Source organism: Staurois parvus, unplaced genomic scaffold (assembly GCF_062004578.1).
Source record: "Staurois parvus isolate SC_StPar_1 unplaced genomic scaffold, SC_StPar_1.0 ptg000155l, whole genome shotgun sequence".
NCBI lineage: Eukaryota > Metazoa > Chordata > Amphibia > Anura > Ranidae > Staurois > Staurois parvus.
The window spans coordinates 15099374-15117855 of NW_028317951.1; the positions used below are offsets into that span (position 1 = coordinate 15099374).

The following is an 18482-nucleotide window of genomic DNA, read 5'->3' on the forward strand; positions in this document are numbered from 1 at the left end:
ATAGATCTCGCCATCCTCCCACACTCAGCGTGTGCTCTCAGCACCTCCACCAACACACAGAGACACACACGCGTCACGTGACAAGCGCGTCTGCCCCTCTCATCACCCTCCTCGCCCCCGCTCCTCCCCCTCCCAGCGACGTCACCGCTTCCTGCGCTCCGCAGACTGAGCCGACAGACGGCAGGAGGGAGGCGGCTCGTGTGCAGTGGTGACGTCACGGGCCGTAGACTGGGGAGGGGGGCAGAGACAGGCTGACATCGAGCCAGAGAAGCGATGGCACCCAGGCAGGAGCGGAGTGACCAGAGATGCCAAGGTAACAGCTGATCATCGCCCCCTAGGCACTGAGTGGCACCCAGGCTGGCAATGCAGTAGGGGATCCCGGGAGGTGACAGCGGGACAGTTCAGTGTGCTTGCCTTGTCTGTCAGTGCTGGGACACCTGGACAGCAGGTAACAAGGCAGTCTATGGTGAGAGGGTGGAGGGCCATGCAGGGGGGGCACACAGGATGCCAGGATTCCTCTATACCAGTCTAGGAAGGGGCTGCCCCTGTGTGTGCCCAGCTGATGGCATTTACTGGGCTCAGGCTGGCATGTCACTGCCCCTACAATGCAGTGCTGGGGTTTTCTGGACAGGCTCAGCACTCTGATCACACAGGATCACCGTAATGCTGCTGCCAGGGGCTGTAGCGCAGTACAGCGTGGAAGAAGTGTATGTGTGTGACCACTGAGTGGTCAGCGATTGGCCGTTCTTTGTTGTGACACCCATCACATTAGACTTTCAGCCATCAGTCATTGATTTGCTGCTGGAATTAAATGCCTGGATGCCATGGGAATTCCCTAGCCCATTGTTTCCTCTCTGCTTTATTAATGACACTATAATGTGAGCAGAGAGCACTGTCAGCCTCGGCACACGTCTCCCAGTATCGTACATCAAGGCAAATCGCAGCACAGGGCGCGTTTAATTTCGGGTCTATTGTTTGTACCCTTCCCATTGACATCCACGCTTCTCCTCTCTTTACATTCCCTTTAACTTTGCCCTGTCACTGGAGTATGTCTGAATATCTGGATCGCACACGACGATAAGCTGTCCAATTTGTAGTCGCTGCATTCTTGTTCCCTAGATAAGCCTGTGGATAAACCGCGCACATGTAGCGTGCTGCTTCGGCAAATTATCACCATTCATTCAGCACATGTGTCGCTATCATTATTGAGGGGTTTTCTTTATTGTGGTATTATTGTTGTTATTTTTATTATTATTTGACATTATAGCATTATTGTGTTTTTATGGCACGGTGTCATTATTTGTATTTTTGGAATTTTTTTTTTTAAAATTATTTATAGCTACTTCTAACCCAGCAAGGGACAAGGAAAATCCATCCCTGTCAATCCTGTTCCTGATTGGTGTAGAAGTGGTGGCGCAGAAGGGTTAAACGCCTGGGGGGGGGCTAGCATAGCACAGGGCGATGTTTACAGTTGCACAGTCAGGGAAGGATGGGGGAAGCTCCTTCCCGGGGTCCTGCCATCAGCATCTCTAGGCGAGTTCTCAGCCTCCTGCTGGACTGCAGTGAACTGTAAACTGACTACATAAGGATTATCACATGACAGTCTTCGGGGAGATTTCTCTTCCTTTCTACCCCCCCCCCCCCCCCACACCCTCTCCCACTTATTGGGTTCAGTCAGGTCTTTTTCATGTGTTTAGGCTTGCAGTCACGTTTCACCATTTGTCATTAAACGGGTCTTTATTATGTGTTTGAAATCCAGCTTGCAGCACCTCCAGTGATCTGGAGCATGGCTTTTTAGATTAGAGCAAGCAAGGCTTGGCATAGCGATTGATATGCCTGAGATCATTTAAAAAGCCAGCACAAAGGATAATCGGGATGACCTTCTGTTCCAAGCCCCCGTTTTCCTGGATTCCAAGCCCTAACCTATATTGCAGGGCAGCATGTCCAAATGGGAGATTTTTTTTTTGTGTGGAATGTAATCATTTGTGAAAAGGTGATAAGCCCATGTACATTTTTAAGAATTTGACCTTGACTGTGTTAAAGAACATCTATGCTTTTCTTCTTTTCTAGATGAGGAGATGGCTTATTGAAATAACGCACCAGCAAAGGCAGAAGGCTGATCGTTCCTGGATATATGTTTAGATATAACTCACGTTAACTGGTTCCTAGATAACTCATCGCTCAAAACACTGTCGCCATTAGATCTTGGTTTCATCAGCTGGCTACATTTTGCTCTTTTTTTTTTTTTTTTACTATTGCCATAACCTGGATGCAATTTTGTAACATAGATTGTGACCAAAAAAAGAGAAAGTAAACCATTTTTCATGGGTGGGAGTATTGTAAATAGTTCATGACATGGACATCTTTTACAGTGTCTTGCACATTGCACTCTCAGCTAGTTGAAGGTATCTTAACTCTTTTTTTTTTTAAGACTCACCAGTTCATTTTTGGAAGGCCCTTAAATATATGCAATTTTTTTTAAGTGAAGAAAGGTTTGATTACATATGTGTAGGAATCTGTTATGTAGCATACATGTTCTTGCTAGCATTTTGGTAATGACATTTCATTTTGATATAATGGCAGCTTTTAATGCGTAAAAAGTAATCCGCTTCAAAATTGGAATTTTGATATTTGGACAAAGTGCAAATATGGGGGAGGATGGAAGTCCCCCTTTAAAGAAACTGGCTAAAGAAAGCGAAGTTAACTTAGATGTTCCTAATGTTGGAAACAAGGTTATTGCAATCAAAATGGAAGTGGATGAGTATAAAGAGACAGCTGGAGAGGAGAACAAAGAGAGCATTGTGAAGCCGAGTAGTGTACCGCTTAGTGGGTCTTCTGAGCTGAACCCGGGACTCAAGCACACATTGGCACAGTTCAATTTAAGCAGCCGGAGTTCATTGGGAGGGCCTGCTGCCTTCTCTGCCCGTTTTTCACAAGAAAACATGTCACCAACAGTGTTCTTGCCTCTCCCATCCCCGCAAATTCACCCTGGGCCGCTTCTTATTCCATCGGACAGTTCAACAGAGCTTAGTCAGACTGAACTAGAGGGAGAATCAATTTCATGTTTCATGGTGGGAGGCGAAAAGAGACTGTGCCTGCCCCAAGTCTTGAACTCTGTACTGCGGGATTTCTCACTCCAGCAGATTAATATTGTGTGCGATGAAATGTACATATACTGCTCGCGTTGTACATCAGACCAGCTTCACATTTTAAAGGTTTTGGGGATTCTTCCATTCAACGCTCCGTCCTGTGGACTGATCACTTTGACAGACGCTCAGAGACTATGCAATGCTCTTCTGCGGCCGCATACTTTCCCACAAAATGGCAGCTTGCTGCCTGCAAAAAACTCTTTGGCTCAGTTAAAGGAAACAGGTAGTGCCTTTGAAGTTGAACACGATTGTTTAGGAAAGTGCCAGGGTTTATTTGCACCTCAACTTTACACCCAACCGGACGCCCTTTGCATTCAGTGTTTGGAGTGCTATGGGATGTTTTCAACGCAGACCTTTGTCATGCACTCTCACCGATCACCAGATAAGAGGACCTGCCATTGGGGCTTTGATTCTGCCAAGTGGCATTGTTATCTTCATTTGAGCCCAAAATATCTGAACACTCCTGATGGCAAAAAAATGAAAGGTCTTTTAGAGGAAATGAAGGAGAAGTTCAGGAAGAAGAACCAACCCAAGAGACTCCAACCCAAAGTAAGTTATAGTTTGTCCATGTTTCGATATTCTCAGTAAAAAGCTGATTTTCACAAAACAAGCTCAATGTACGTTAATGTGCTTGTAATATTTTAGTAGGATGTTAATACTGAACGCTGAATTGTATGTGAAATGGTTGATGGAGTTGCTCAAATTATAAGTCTTCTAAATCTGTTCATTTTAAGGCCTCTTTCACATGGTTGGCCAGGGGACAAGAAAACAGGTGGTTGAGCTGCCCCAGGCCTCCCACCTAGAATATTGCTTACAGCTGGATGGGACTATACACATGCAATGCCAGATTTAATGCGGATTGTCAAGTTCACCCATTGGAAGTCAAACTCACCTTTTCGTGTCAGTTGGAGCATGCCACAAGCACAAGTTGATTGCTTGGCTTGCAATCACACCACATTCATTTCTTTTGAAATTGCAATTTGACAAAAAGTAAAAACTGGCATTTAGGAGGTAGCAGATCACCTCATCAGCATCTAGAAGCCACTGAATAGCTGCCCTCTGAAAAGCAAACCACGGTGGACCACTTTTCAGAGACAGCTGTAGTGTGAACCTAACCTAAATAAGCCCGTAGACATCTAGTAGTGCTTTAGTAACCAATATAATCTTTCTTCTTTCCTAACAACTCTCACTAATGTGTATACTGTGTATTACAGTAATACAAGTGAAGCCCTCAGACTAGTGATGCTGCAGAAATAAGAGGACCACCCCCTGTGCTGGTGGAATAAAGCTTGGCCATACACAGTGAAATTTGTGCAGTTCCTGATGGCCTGTTGGCACCCTTTGGCCTGACACCCTTTGAAATTTGTAAACTGAACAGTGGTAGTATCCATCCAGGTGAAGCCACTGTTTGGGTTTCTAACAGCCGTGGGAGCAGGATATCAGAATATAATAGTCGGCAGTGGAGATTCCTGCATTCACACTGTTCAGTGTCTTAGTAACTTCCTGTCTACTGACCTAAAATCTCAAACAGTGTTATCAGCTTTCAAAGCTGCTTTCCTTTAAACTGCAACCCCCCGACCATGTAATGAAGAGGGGTAGGTGTGTATAGTCCAAATCAGGAGAGCAGCCTAGGGTGACAAGCCTGCTCCTCCCACAGATTTAGAGCAGCCTAGGGTGACAAGCCTGATCCTCCCACAGAATCTAGTATGTGATTATCACCTAGAACAGGACGTCAGCTACTGCTGAGATCAGTAGGTAAAAAGAAGGGAGAAAAAAGCCTTGTGAAAGGAAACTAAAGCAGCCAGCACATTCAAGGACTGGTAAACTGCGGTATATTACATTTACGTTTCCAGGTCAGGTCAAGTCAGGTGCTTGTGGAAGCTAGCTTGTTAGTTGTATTTTTTGCTCATATCAATGGATATGTATCTTTCTAATTAAAAATGCCATGCTTTCTCAGTACTTTGGTTGATTGATTCTTGAAGTGTGCCTTTTTTTTTTACATTTTCCATTTAATAGCCTCTTGGTGGTTCTTATTGGAGAAGAGGTTAGTGGTAGGTGAGACGTGACCCAGAAGTAGAGGATGTTGATTTCTTGGTAAAGAACGCCTTGTCAGGAAAATTGAGGCAACTATACTCTGTGGTGTGTGCCCAGGATTGGCAGGCCTCTTGGACACAGAAGGAAGAATTTGGGAGCATTAAAACGGATTTGCACCCGATCCACCTCCTTTTTTTTTTTTTTTGGGTTTTTTGTTGTTTGTTTGTTTTTTTCAGCCCCACTCACCTTAAGGTGGTATTTTCAGATACTCACCCATCCAGCAGATCCAGTGTTGTCCTGCTGAGATCTTTTCCTGCCCAGCCACAGCTATGCTCCTCACCGCCATGTTCTTTCTGACGTCATTGAGAGGCATGCCAGTTCTTCATGGTTCAGCGGGCTAGCCGATGACGCGCCGATAGGCCCAGCCCCCCCTCCTTTCCTTTATGGAAGGCTATCCCTCCTGGGATATGTCACATGCGTATCCCAAGAAGCACAGTGTGCAGTGTGCACTTCATTAGCCTTAGGCGAAAGATGTGCATGGGGAGGCAGGGCTGGCCTTTAATTTAAAGAAAAAAAAAAAAAGGACAAAAAAAAAGCAGAGCGATACCTGTTGAGTGGAGTGCAGGGAAGTAGTAAACGAGGGTGAAGGTCCGCTTTAACTAAGCAGGTCAGTGAGTTTCAAATACTATGAACCTTCCTAAATCTCCCACCTTTTCTAACTGATTGCTCTCAGGAAGAATAACCCTATCTAAATGCCCATTTTACTTACTTAAAGCCGCAGTCACATGATCCTCCTGTACAGAGTCTTCCCTTTTTGTTTGTATCCATGGGGATTCTTCTTTGAGTGTTCATGTCACTGCCAATGTGACACAGGCACTTCTATCAGCTGTAAAGTGGGGTGGGGTGCTCTTAGGTTTTTGAAGAGGAGTCATCAGTGCAAGATGAGGTTGATGGACAATCTGTGGGGTTTGGCTTAGATGTTCCCCACACCCAAACACAGCATCAGTGAGGAACCTGTATAACATTGCAGGATGGGTTAGAAGGGGAACAAGAGGGGCCATTTGTGCCCTGAGTGGGGCTTCAAGTGAAGCTATTGGTTGCTGAGAGCATCTAAACTAAGCAATAGTGCGAAAGCAGTCATGTGTGTTTATTAATCCTCATCCAGGTTTTTTGTAGGAATTTTGGTACGGAGTACTTGTTAGGGACCTGGCATTTGATTTTATTTGGTGTTAAGCCTGTTGTTTGTTATAGAACCTCAAAAACTTATGGAGGATCGTGCCCTACTTGCTCATTCACACCAGTGGCTGCATTATACCATGGGTGCTAGTGTGTGCTTCTAGTGTGTTGTAATGATACATTGCAGTGTTTTACTTTTGTTATTTTTATAACTTTATTGACATTGCAGTGTTTACTTTTTTCTTTCTTTTATTTTTCAACTTTATTGAAATGTCACAAAGTGTGGATTCATTCATCTTTATTCACAGTGGATTGCAATGTGGTGTTGTGTCCTGCTTTTTTTTTTTTCAGCGCTTTTCACTGCATCGCAGTGGTATGAACTGAACTCTTAGGGCTCAGGGCACATTGCTTTGTCGGTGTTTTGGGACTGTGTTGGGCAAGGCTGCTTTGCACAACTCGATGCATATGGTGTGAATGGGCCCTTATTGTCATAAAATAGACAACATTTTAATAGGTTCTGTGAGCACTCGAACATACGCAGTGATAGCAGGCACTTTGTAAGGACTCTGTATGACAGCACAGTGACCTAAAGTGCAAGAAGAGTCCATGATGGAATATTAATACTTACAGCAAGATTTGGCACACACTGACCCTGCACAAGCAAAGGCTCAGTATCTACTGACATCTTGTGACTGTGTTTTCTAGTTTATCTGGAATTGACCCACTGATATTGGTGACAATGCCATTGTTAAGGCGTTCATGGATGGACGAGGGCACTTTGTTGACACACATGCATGATTTGACTGCTCTCAGTCCATGGTCCAGGTAAATTCTTGTGGCATTGCTTAGCTCATGTATAAACTGTAACAACCATGACAGGGTTTTTATTTAAATTATTATTTATTTACTTTCCAGCCTGCACGCCAGTAATGGTCAATGGGCATCTGCTTGCCCCTAGACTTGGAATTTTATCCCAAATATCATTACGTGGCTGTTGGATTCTTTTAGCACCTTACACACTGTCTATATAAATTATAAATGCAGAAATATTTCCGTTTTGTTACATCTCCAAAAAATGAAATCAGCCCAACTAAAATAATTTTCTATTAAAAAAAAAAAACTAACATTTTGCTTTTTTTTTCTTTTTCTGTTAATTGTGTCTTGGTTTATAATTCACAATTGTACATTTTATTGTTTTGTAAGATTGATTTTCATGGTTGTGTAAAGCAGCAGAAATTGCCCACTTATTGGCCTTCGTGGTTTTTTGCATGCTACCCAATGCATTTCACACATGTGAGACATCTCTTTTAACCTGTTTGTTGACAATGTTCTGCTTGTCATCTGAACAAACCAGATCAATGTCTGTATTATGTTAGTTAACCTCTTAAGATTTCATTACTAATCATGATGGATTTAGCTGTCCAAGGTGCTCCATACAGATTGAAGCTTGTCAGAGATTTATTTGTTGAGCTCAAGCAATATTTGTACAAAAAGCTCCCGATGTAGATCTGTAATCAGGAAGACTAATAAAAGTGTAAATATTTAGAAGGGTAGCATGTTCTTTAAATTGAGTATATCTGAAAATAAATGTGACATGAGCACAAAACATCACCTATTGCATATATGTTTACCAAAATAAAATGTATGTGCTTAGATTTGTATGAACCTGCATGCATATATATATCTATCAATCATCTATTTTTATAAGTGTTATTTTCAAGCTGAAATCATAGCAGATATTAAGCAGCACTGTATTCATGAATACACTATTAAAATATGTTTTTAAAACGCAAGCAGTATGAATTCTTGAATTTGATTTTGTTTCAGTATTTTCTAGTCCCTGTATAGAAGGACTGGAGAATTAGAGGAAGCAGTAGTAAAAGGAGCCAATCATGTGCTGACAATGAGCATGCTGATGGGAGAAGAAATCAAAGTGACAGACATGGGCTTATCACTGTGCCGCTTCTCCTTTCAGTATCCAGGCTTCTTGTCCAAGGGACTAAATCAGGGTCCCAATCTACTTGTCCCTGATGACAATCCATTTGTCCTGATAAATAAACTAATTTTAATCAAAACCACATTTAAATATGAGGTGCTTTTAGGAATGTCTGGGGTTTTTAAACATGAAAGGGGCTTTATGGCGACTTAAAGTGTAAGCAAACTCCTTTTTTTATATTTTACCTTCAGCTAAGCCTTTAATAAGGCTTACCTGTAGGTACTGTAAATATCTCCTAAACAGTGACACACATTGAGAGAGCCGTGCCGTGGCTGAAACTTCCTCCGCGCATGCACGGGAGTGACAACATCGCGGCCCGGCCAGTCAGATGGCCGTAACTCGCGAACCCAGAAGGAATACCGGGTGAAGATGGAAACCTTGGGAAGCCATGACAGCGCTCCGTTGGAGGGCTTCGTTCTTGGGTAAGTCATTCATAATGTGCTAGTATGCAATGCATACTGGCACATTATCCTCTTAGCTTGCAGGGAGATTTAGAATTTAGAATTTTTTTTTGCGGTTTACTACCGCTTTAAACTTTTAATATTTTTACCATTACACTATTTATCTCCTCCTCACCTCCCTGCCTGTCTCCAGCACTGCACTCGGGGAGTAGCAGGGAGCAGAGAGACCTTGCAGTGTGACGAACACTGACTGGGTGCTTTTTAGGATGGAGAGTGCTGGGCTTTCTCAACGCTCAGCAGAACCACATCTGCTGAGCAAGTAAATAAGGCGCCGGCTCCAATGAGAAAAAAATACTTTATTCCTTCAGGTTACCCTTGCACCCAGAAGTACTTGGGTGCTCAGTACAAGCTCATGCTGAGCAGCCAAATCAAGCTCCTGTGTCTGCTCTGTTAAAGCATATCTTCACCTTTAAAAATAAAATATTAAATGCACTTTTTGTGCAGGTTAGTTTATATATATATATATATATATATATATATATATATATATATATATATAAATTTAGATCAGCAGATCGCAGGTGCAATGCATGGCTCCTGCAGACTGTCAGTGTAATCTGTTTGTACATCATACGGGCAGGCAATTTCACATTGACAGGACTAATCGGTGAACTACCAGAGCGTCAACAGCGCAGTGGTTGTTCGTTGGGAACTGCAAGCCGACATCTACAAAGGATGTTAGTTTTTGTAGTCGATTCGGAGCCCCACACGGCTGTACTTTCTTTCAAAAAGTGACAGCTGGTACAGGGAACTTCTATCTGTACTGTTATCACACAGAGGGCTCGGATCGCTAAGCCACTGTAGGAGTGAGAATATGTTACAAGTTCCACCCTAAAAACAGGTAGAACATGGAACATGTTCCTGAAGTTGAACTTATCCTTTAACCCTTTTGCTGCCAGAGCCGTTTTTATATTTTTTGCACTCGTTTAAAAAATTATTTTAGGCCTGAAGATTACATAAAACCTGAAACCAAAACATTATATATTTTCTTTTTCTTTTGTTCCTAGGGAACAAATTAGTGGTACTTCAAATTGTTTATGTCGCATAATAATATTGCAAATTTCAGTAAAATTAAATTTTGGTGACAGGATCTCTTTAATGAGACATGCAGGGTCTTATAGACCCTGGATATCTCCCCTTTCCTCCACTGAATGTTATGCAGTGCAGATTGCACTGCATTACATTCTTTCCCAGCTTCAATGATTGAGATCACTGGCAACGGGGACCCGGAATGACATCATAACTTCCGGGTCAGGAACCCGCTGTCCCTGGCCTGCAGATGGGCAAGTGGAGCTCAGGACACAAGGGGGGGCACTTTACAAGCTTGTGTGTAAGTAATTGGGTGGCAACGCAGCCGCCCAATTGCTTCCACCTGACAAGCTTTGCTGCTTTCCCTTAGCAGGGCTAAATGTAGAAGAAAACTACTTGTCCTGGGCGTCGGGCAATATGGATTGCGCATCCCTAGATTGAAATTTGGCGGTTCAGCACTGACTGGCTGAATTTTGATCCGTATATGTGGGCTATGTGGTTGTATAGAAGTCCATCTATTGATCAACTTCTCTACAAGTGTCCTGGATTTTCCCCTCTCGTCCAGCACTGCAGGTTATAGCCTACAGTGCTGATCTGTGTATTCTTATGGTGGAGGAGACTCCCTGCTGTCAGAATACAATGACTCATCAGGGAGGATTCCCACATTCCACCTCGATCCTATAGCCTGCAATGCTGATCTAGATATTCTGATAGTAGGGAACTTGTCTCCCTGCTGTCAGAATACAATACGAGGAGGGGGGTGGGGAATTCCCTCATCCAATCTACATCAAATTTGTGGATGGGGGAAATCATGTCCGTTTTCTCTGTTCAACCCACTGGTCTTATGAAAAAAAAATGGTGTAATCTATAAATTGCCATAGGTTTGGGCAGGTCTAGGATGACCTAGGCTCAGAGAAAGCAGGGTGAATTATGCTGACCATCAGACTATGGACAGCATAGTTTTTTTGGGGGGGAAATCATGTCCATTTTCTCTGTTCAAAGCACTGGTTATATGGGGAAAAAAATGGTGTAATCTATAAATTGCCATAGGTTGGGGCAGGTCCTGATGACCTGGGCTCAGAGAAAGTGGGATGAATTATGCTGATCGTCAGACTATGGACATCTAGCGACAGAAAAAAAAAGTGAGCGGGAGTGAACTTCCTCTTTTAATAATAAAAAAAATTAAATAAAAAAAAATATATATTTTTAAAGCAGTAATAGATATATTCTGCAACCGATGCAGTAATGTGCTAACATATCTGCAATCATACTCCAGCTATAGAATGGCAAATACATTATTGGTGGTAAAAATTGCCATAGGTTGGGGCTGGTCTAGGATGACCTGGGCTCAGAGAAAGTGGGATGAACTATGCTGACCATCAGACTATGGCCAGCATAGGTTTTTTTTTTTTGGGGGGGGGGGGGTGGAAATCATGTCCGTTTTCTCTGTTCAACCCACTCGTTGTATGAAACATAAAAGGTGTACTCCATAAATTGCCATAGGTTGGGGCAGGTCTAGGATGACCTGGGCTCAGAGAAAGTGGGATGAACTATGCTGACCCTCAGACTATGGACAGCATAGTTTTTTTGGGGGGGAAATCATGTCTGTTTTCTCTGTTCAACCCACTGGTTGTATGAAGAAAAAAAAGGTGTAATCTATAAATTGCCATAGGTTGGGGCAGGTCTAGGATGACCTGGGCTCAGAGAAAGTGGGATGAATTATGCTCACCAGACTATGGCCAGCATAGGTTTTTTTTTTTAGGGGGGGGGGAAATCATGTCTGTTTTCTCTGTTCAACCCACTGGTTGTATGAAAAAAAAAAAAGGTGTAATCTATAAATTGCCATAGGTTGGGGCAGATCTAGGATGACCTGGGCTCACAGAAAGTGGGATGAAGTATGCTGACCATCAGACTATGGCAAGCATAGTTTTTAAAAAAAAAAACCATACAGTAGTGCAGCGCATACAAATAAGCATGTGAATGAGCAGAATAAGCGTCAGAAATGATCCTTAAAAATTACATAAGCAAAATGTGAGTCCTAATAGATGGTGTGGGAGTCTTGCTCAGGCAATAGGATTCCAGCAGGTGCTTCACATATATTCTGGAAGTGAGGAATCTGCCACCAAGTGGGGAGTGAATAACATCCGGTGGTGTGCGAGGGATTAGTGGGATTGCAAACTCACCAGAAGCGCAATCGTAATGCGCATTGAATAAATTAAGCCAGCCTGGGGGACTCCCATCAATGGAACCTGGTCTGGAATTCTCCACCTTTGATGGTATGGGCGTTACAGAAGATGTCAATCAGAGGTCCCTCTCCAGGGTGACGTAAATAGGTCTGGTCATAAGGAAATTAATCCATCCTAGTTTTTTTGGGGGGGGGGGGATCATGTCCGTTTTCTCTGTTCAACCCACTGGTTGTATGAAAAAAAAGGTGTAATCTATAAATTACCATAGGTTGGGGTAGGTCTTTGATGACCTGGGCTCAGAGAAAGTGGGATGAATTATGCTGATCATCAGACTATGAACATGTAGTGACAGAAAAAAAAAAGTGAGCGGGAGTGAACTTCCTCTTTTAGCAATAAAAAAAATTAAATTAAAAACAAATATATATTTTTAAAGCAGTAATAGAATTACACTGCAACAGATGCAGTAATGTGCTAACATATCTGCAATCATACTCCAGCTATAGAATGGCAAATACATTATTGGTGGTAAAAATTGTTGGTAATGAAAACTTGAAAGCCTACAAAAAAAGGAGCTTTTCATTTGAGTGAGAAGGTCACACAAGATTACACAGTGGCAGCAAAGCAGCTCTTGTGCTGTTTCAATGTGGAACAAAGCCTGTGTAGGCTGAGGATCTAAAGGTTCCTGCAGTCATCAGATAACATGCAGCTAGATCAAGAAACGGTATGGCTGTGGTCATTACCCAACCATGGTAGATGTTCCCCTGCCCAAGCTTTCTCAGGGGGAACGGTAATTGCAGGCTGGAGATTTCTTTGATAATCACTGGCATTTTTTCCAAAAACGATTTTTCCGTGGGTAGCGTATCCTACCTGATCCAACCATCGAATAATGTCTGTAAATAGTGTGATTCATACAAGAAGGTTGAAGGGGCGTTCTGTGAACTTTTATCTTTTGGATTTAATTAGCAAATTTGATCCCGTTAGTATTTTATTCAAGGCATTGTCTGTTTCCATTGCTTGCCGCAGCCCGCCATCCTATCTTCATATGTTCCAGCTGTACTCTCCCAGGGAGCCGTGTATGTAGAATCCATGATATATGACTTAGCATCCCGCATAGCACAGTGAGACAGCAGCAAAGGAAATGAAAAAACAATCACATTAGAAGCAAGTGGTGAGCTCATCCTAGAAATTCCTGCGAATATTATATATGGCTTTGTGAGAAAAGTTTTTCATGTTCCATCAGTAGTGACGCACTGGCTAATAGCCCGGGGTTTACAGACCCACAGATCAGGATGGGAAAGACAACAAAGCATGTGTGAATCACCTGGTAATTACACGTCTGGCTGTCCCAGTACTCATTGTGTCCTCTGTGTTCTGACGGTGGAGACTGTACTGGTGTGTTTCATAATGTATATGATGCTGTAGATCAGACAGAGCGGGTGAGTAACCCCTAGCGTCTGTCTGCACGATCACCTTCTGTCCAGCAGTGCAGTCTATGACTGTATCCATAGCAATGTCTGCTGCTTCTGATGCAAGGTGCAAGCTAGTTTGCTGGAAATAACATATATACATTCTGCAGCACAGCACAATGTTCAATGCCAATCTTCAACCACAGGCCATATCATTTAGGCCTCGTTCACACCATACTAGTGGAAACTGACCTGCAGATTTCACTTGTAGAGACATCAGTTTTCATGCGCGCTTCAATGAGTTTTGTGCGCAGAAAAAATCTGCACGTGATACCAGTGTTGTGGTGTGAACAGGGCACATAGAGAACAGATGATTTTGTTGTGCCCTTGCAGAACGTGTGCAGAAAAACTGATGTCTCTGCACCGTGCTGTGAATGAGCCCTAAGGATCTATGCTCACTAGCAGGTTTTTTTAAGCTCGAAAAATGCTGGAATAAAAAAGTGTTTAGGAGCATTAGTGTTTTATTGTTTTTACAATACCAAAAAAAGCTAGGAGTGTTTTAGCAGTGTTTAGGAGCGTTTTGCAGGGTTTTATTTTTTCTGACCGGAAAAATGCTCCAAAAATTCTACAAAAACTTTTTTTTCTGCTCCTAGACGCTGAAGCTCAAAAAATGCTAATAGCCTAAAGTAGTTTGCATGAGCACATAGCATAACACTATTTAGCTTCTAGGAGAGGAAAAAATATGCTGATAATAGCTTCTAGGAGCTTAGCGCAGTAGCTAAATGGTTAGCATTTCCGCCTGGCAGTACTAGGGTCGTTGGTTCAAATCCCAACCATGTCACCACCTGCATGGAGTTTGCATGTTCTCCCTGTGCCTGTGTGGGTTTCCTCCGGGTACTCCAGTTTCCTCCCACTCTCCAAAGACATGCTGGTAGGTTACTTGAACCCTGTCTAAATTGGCCCTAGTATGTGTATGTATGAATATAAGTTAGGGACCTTAGATTGTACACCCCTTGAGGATTAGGAACTGATGTGAATGTACAATATATATGTAAAGTGCTGCATAAATTGACGGCGCTATATAAGTACCTGAAATATATATATTGTAGCAGTTCTGGGCACTCTCACAGTGAGAATCAAGGTTATACCCCAGGATTCTCAACGATACAGGTTGAGGGGCTCCAGAGGGTTTACTTAATGCAGAGGAAACTGGCTTGTCAGTTTCCTCATTTTTCTGCAAAGTCTGTTTTGGGATCTGGAGCCTGGAGATTTCTTCGTGATCTGGGAGGGATGAAATCTCCAATCCTGGGTCCATGTTTTCTGAACCCCCAGCACACTAATGGTACAGGTGAGTGCAGGGCTTTAAATAGGAACCTGACTATGGTTCTGGGCTCCACCCCGGCAGACAGGAGGTCAGTGCCCTGGAGTCAGGTGGGCTTCACCTAAGAGAGGTGGAAGCCAAGCAGCAAGAGACTGCTAGCTGTGTGCTAAAAGCCATTTGTTTGATGGTGGATACCCCTGTGTGGGAAGCATGTTGTGGAACTTTCTTTTAAATAAAATTGGGCTAAAAGGCCTTAAAAAAAGAATAAAGTGAGTGGCTGTGTGCTGTAAAAACTCTACCATTTGATGCTAGTCCTCACAATATATACATAGTACATTCACATCAGTCCCTAACCCTCAAGAGGTGTACAATCTAAGGTCCCTAACTCACATTCATACATACACATACTAGGGCCAATTTAGACAGGATCCAATTAACCTACCAGTATGTCTTTGGAATGAAAAAAAAGCTAGAAAAATGCTGTGTATTAGCAGTGTTTAGGAGCGTTTTTTTCTGCAGGAAAAATGCTCCAAAAATTCTACAAAAACTTTTTTTTCTGCTCATAGACGCTGAAGCTCAAAAAATGCTAATAGCCCAAAGTAGTGTGCATGAACACATAGCATAACACTGTTTAGCTTCTAGGAGCAGAAAAAAATATGCTGATAATAGCTTTTAGGACAGGGGTGGGCAAACTTTTTGACTTGAGGGCCGCAATGGGTTCATATATTGGACCCGGGGGCCGGACCAAGAGTAGATGAATGATGTGTATGTGTCATCCATAGTAAGTATAGTAATATTCCCCCATAGTAAGCATAGTAATTAATCCCCCATATAGTAATTCATCCCCCATATAGTAATTCATCCCCCATATAGTAATTCATCCCCCATATAGTAATTCATCCCCCATATAGTAATTCATCCCCCATAGTAATTCATCCCCCATATAGTAATTCAACCCCAATAGTAATTCATCCCCCATATAGTAATTCATCCCCCATATAGTAATTCATCCCCCATATAGTAATTCATCCCCCATAGTAATTCATCCCCCATATAGTATTTCATCCCCCATATAGTAATTCATCCCCCATATAGTAATTCATCCCCCATATTAATTCATCCCCCATATTAAGTCCCCAAGTCCCCCCTGTGTCAATTCACTTACCTTTGCTCCGCGGGTTCCTCTCGCCGTGTTCCCGCGCCGTTCCGGTGTAGCATGAAAATCTGTCTCCTATGAGGATCTGTCCCCCTCGACGTATCTGCGCATGTGCCAGTTTCAGGCATTAGCAGCCGATCGGCGATCTCCGGCACATGCGCAGATACGTCGAGGGGGACAGATCCTCATAGGAGACAGATTTTCATGCTACACCGGTCTTCAGGGGGGACTGTGAGAGGAGCGTAGCGGGAGCCTAGCTCCGCGGGCCGGATTAAAAGGTCCGCCGGGCCGTAGTTTGCCCATTGCTGATCTAGGAGCTTAAAAAATGCTAGTGTGCATGGAGCCTTAAAGTTGCATGTTTAAAAGAAAAAAAAAAATCAGATGTTGAAATTCTTAAACTGAAGCCATATTTCCATCATTGGAAGCTGTGGGCCTTTGGTGATGATAACATCACTTGCTGCTTGGATCACCTCTGTTACATAGTCCCTTTTTTACTTGCTGTGGAATATTGTGGAAGGGTATAAATATGATTATAAGAAATTATTGGACTTTTGCCAATACTAAGGGAAAAATTGATAACTCCACAATGAAAAGCTGCCCCTTCTGCCACCTGTTACCAAGTGTGACTAGTAGTAAATCCTGCCCTGTCTAGCTTGCAAAGAGATTTTTTGTTTACATTCTTTGCGATGAGAGAAGAGTTAATTGGTAAAATGGCTGCTTTACAGTAACTGACACCAGTACAAATGAAGGCCTCTATTTTTAAAAGCTGGGGCAAAAAAAAAAGGATGATGGTGATCAGTTGGGTTTTAGCTGTTATTTTACCCACTTGCCCTCCTGAGGATTTACCCCTCTTCCTGACCAGGCCATTTTTTTGTGTTACGGCAAATTTTGAGCTTTCTTTTGGTGTCATTTGATTGCCTGTGGGTTTTTCTTTTTTTGCGCTATAAAAAAAAAAGACAGACAATTTTGAGGAAAAAAAACAATATTTTTGACTTTTTGCTATTAAACATGTCCAGTAAAAAAATTAAAAAAAAATCATATTTCATCATAAATTTAAGCCAAAATGTATTCTGCTACATGTCTTTGCTAAAGGAAATCCCAATATGTGTTAATTAATTGGTTTACATGAAAGTTATAGCATTTACAAATATATACTGGGCTTTTTTTTTTTTTTTTTAAAAATGTATTTAATTACTAGTAATGGCAGCGATCAGCAGCTTATAGCGGGACTGCGGCTGGCATTCTGACACTGGGGGGAACTGACTTGGTGTCACTGACATCCCCAGTGACACCAAAACAGTGATAAGTGCTAATAAAAAGCACTGACACTGTACTGACACTGGGCAAGAATTGGTCAACATCTGGGGTGATCAAAGGGTTAACTGTGTGCTGTGTTGTGTTTAACTGTGTGCTGGGTGTGCTTTACTGTGTAAGCACATTGCTTTGTATTGCTCTGCTATGCAGAGCAATGCAGGAGCTGACATGCTAAAAATGCACTGACACTGTACTAATGGCACTAGGCAGGAAGGGGTTCCCATGAGGGGCAATCAAAGGGTTAACTGTGTGTAGGGAGTGTTTTACTGGGGGGCGGTGTCCGTGTGCTTCACTGTAAGCACACTGCTTTGGATGGCTGTGCTATGCAATTTTTAGACATTTTGCCAAGGCACCCCAGGGTACCTGGTTGAGAAAAGCTGTGCTACAATTTTGTAATTATTGTAAAAATTCCTTTGGTAATATGAATGGATTTCTAGCAAGGTGCAGACAAAGTATTCATATTTGTCACTACTGGTAGTGAGTGCCATTTGTATTACTATTCTGTTTGGATTGTGATTGAAATATTTATCCTATAGTCACAAACAATAGCCTTGCGCAATCACAGGGAAATCTATACATTTGTGTGTCAAAGGCCCTGGTTGGATTTTTTTTGCTTTTAGCAGTGCTTGCTAGAAAGGTGTCATTGTTTTGATATTGCAGTGTGGAAAAACATGAGCTAAATAAATACCCAGCAGGTATCTGGCACAGATAATGGTGTGTATATATAAGGCTCCATGCACACTGGGCGTTTTAATAATGCTGGCAACGTTAGCTGTGTTTTTCAGCGTTTTTGCATTAGCGTCTAGCCACGTTTTTGGTTTTTTAGCGGTTTTTGTAACTAAAAAAAAGTCCAGAACGCCAGTTTGCGGCGTTTTACCGCATTTTTCAGCATTAGAGCGTTTTTAGAGGTAAAGAACTCCTCTAAAAACCCACTAGTCATGGGTTCCAGCCAAAAAATGTTGATTACAGTCTGTGTACATGGACACATAAGATAACATGCTGGGGAGTTTACTGGCTGTAGAAAAAAACGTCAAAAGCCAAACACACCAGCTGTAAAAAAAAGTCCAGTGTTCATGAGGACTAAATGTTATAAGTATTCCCTTGGCTATTATTAATCTTAACCCCTTCCCGGCGGCACCTCCCAGCCCTTTAAGAGTTTCAGACATCGGGAGGGGCATGGTTTAGGGATCATGTGACCGCCGTGACGCATCGTCGGTTCTCGGCTGCACTTTCCTCATGCTGTCAGAGCGCGAG

The 18482-nt window shown here is 42.6% G+C and overlaps 1 protein-coding gene across 1 annotated transcript in view; it reads left to right on the forward strand.

Moving 5' to 3' along the window:
• Window positions 1–193: 193 nt before the first annotated feature.
• The window catches only part of SKIL (SKI like proto-oncogene), a 79394-nt gene continuing 61105 nt past the window's right edge, over window positions 194–18482 (forward strand). Inside the window, exons 1-2 of the mRNA XM_089675489.1 lie at window positions 194–313; window positions 2071–3698. Of these exons, the coding sequence (XP_089531615.1) occupies window positions 2649–3698 (1050 nt within the window). The 5' untranslated portion in view covers window positions 194–313; window positions 2071–2648. The remainder of the gene's footprint in view (window positions 314–2070; window positions 3699–18482) is intronic.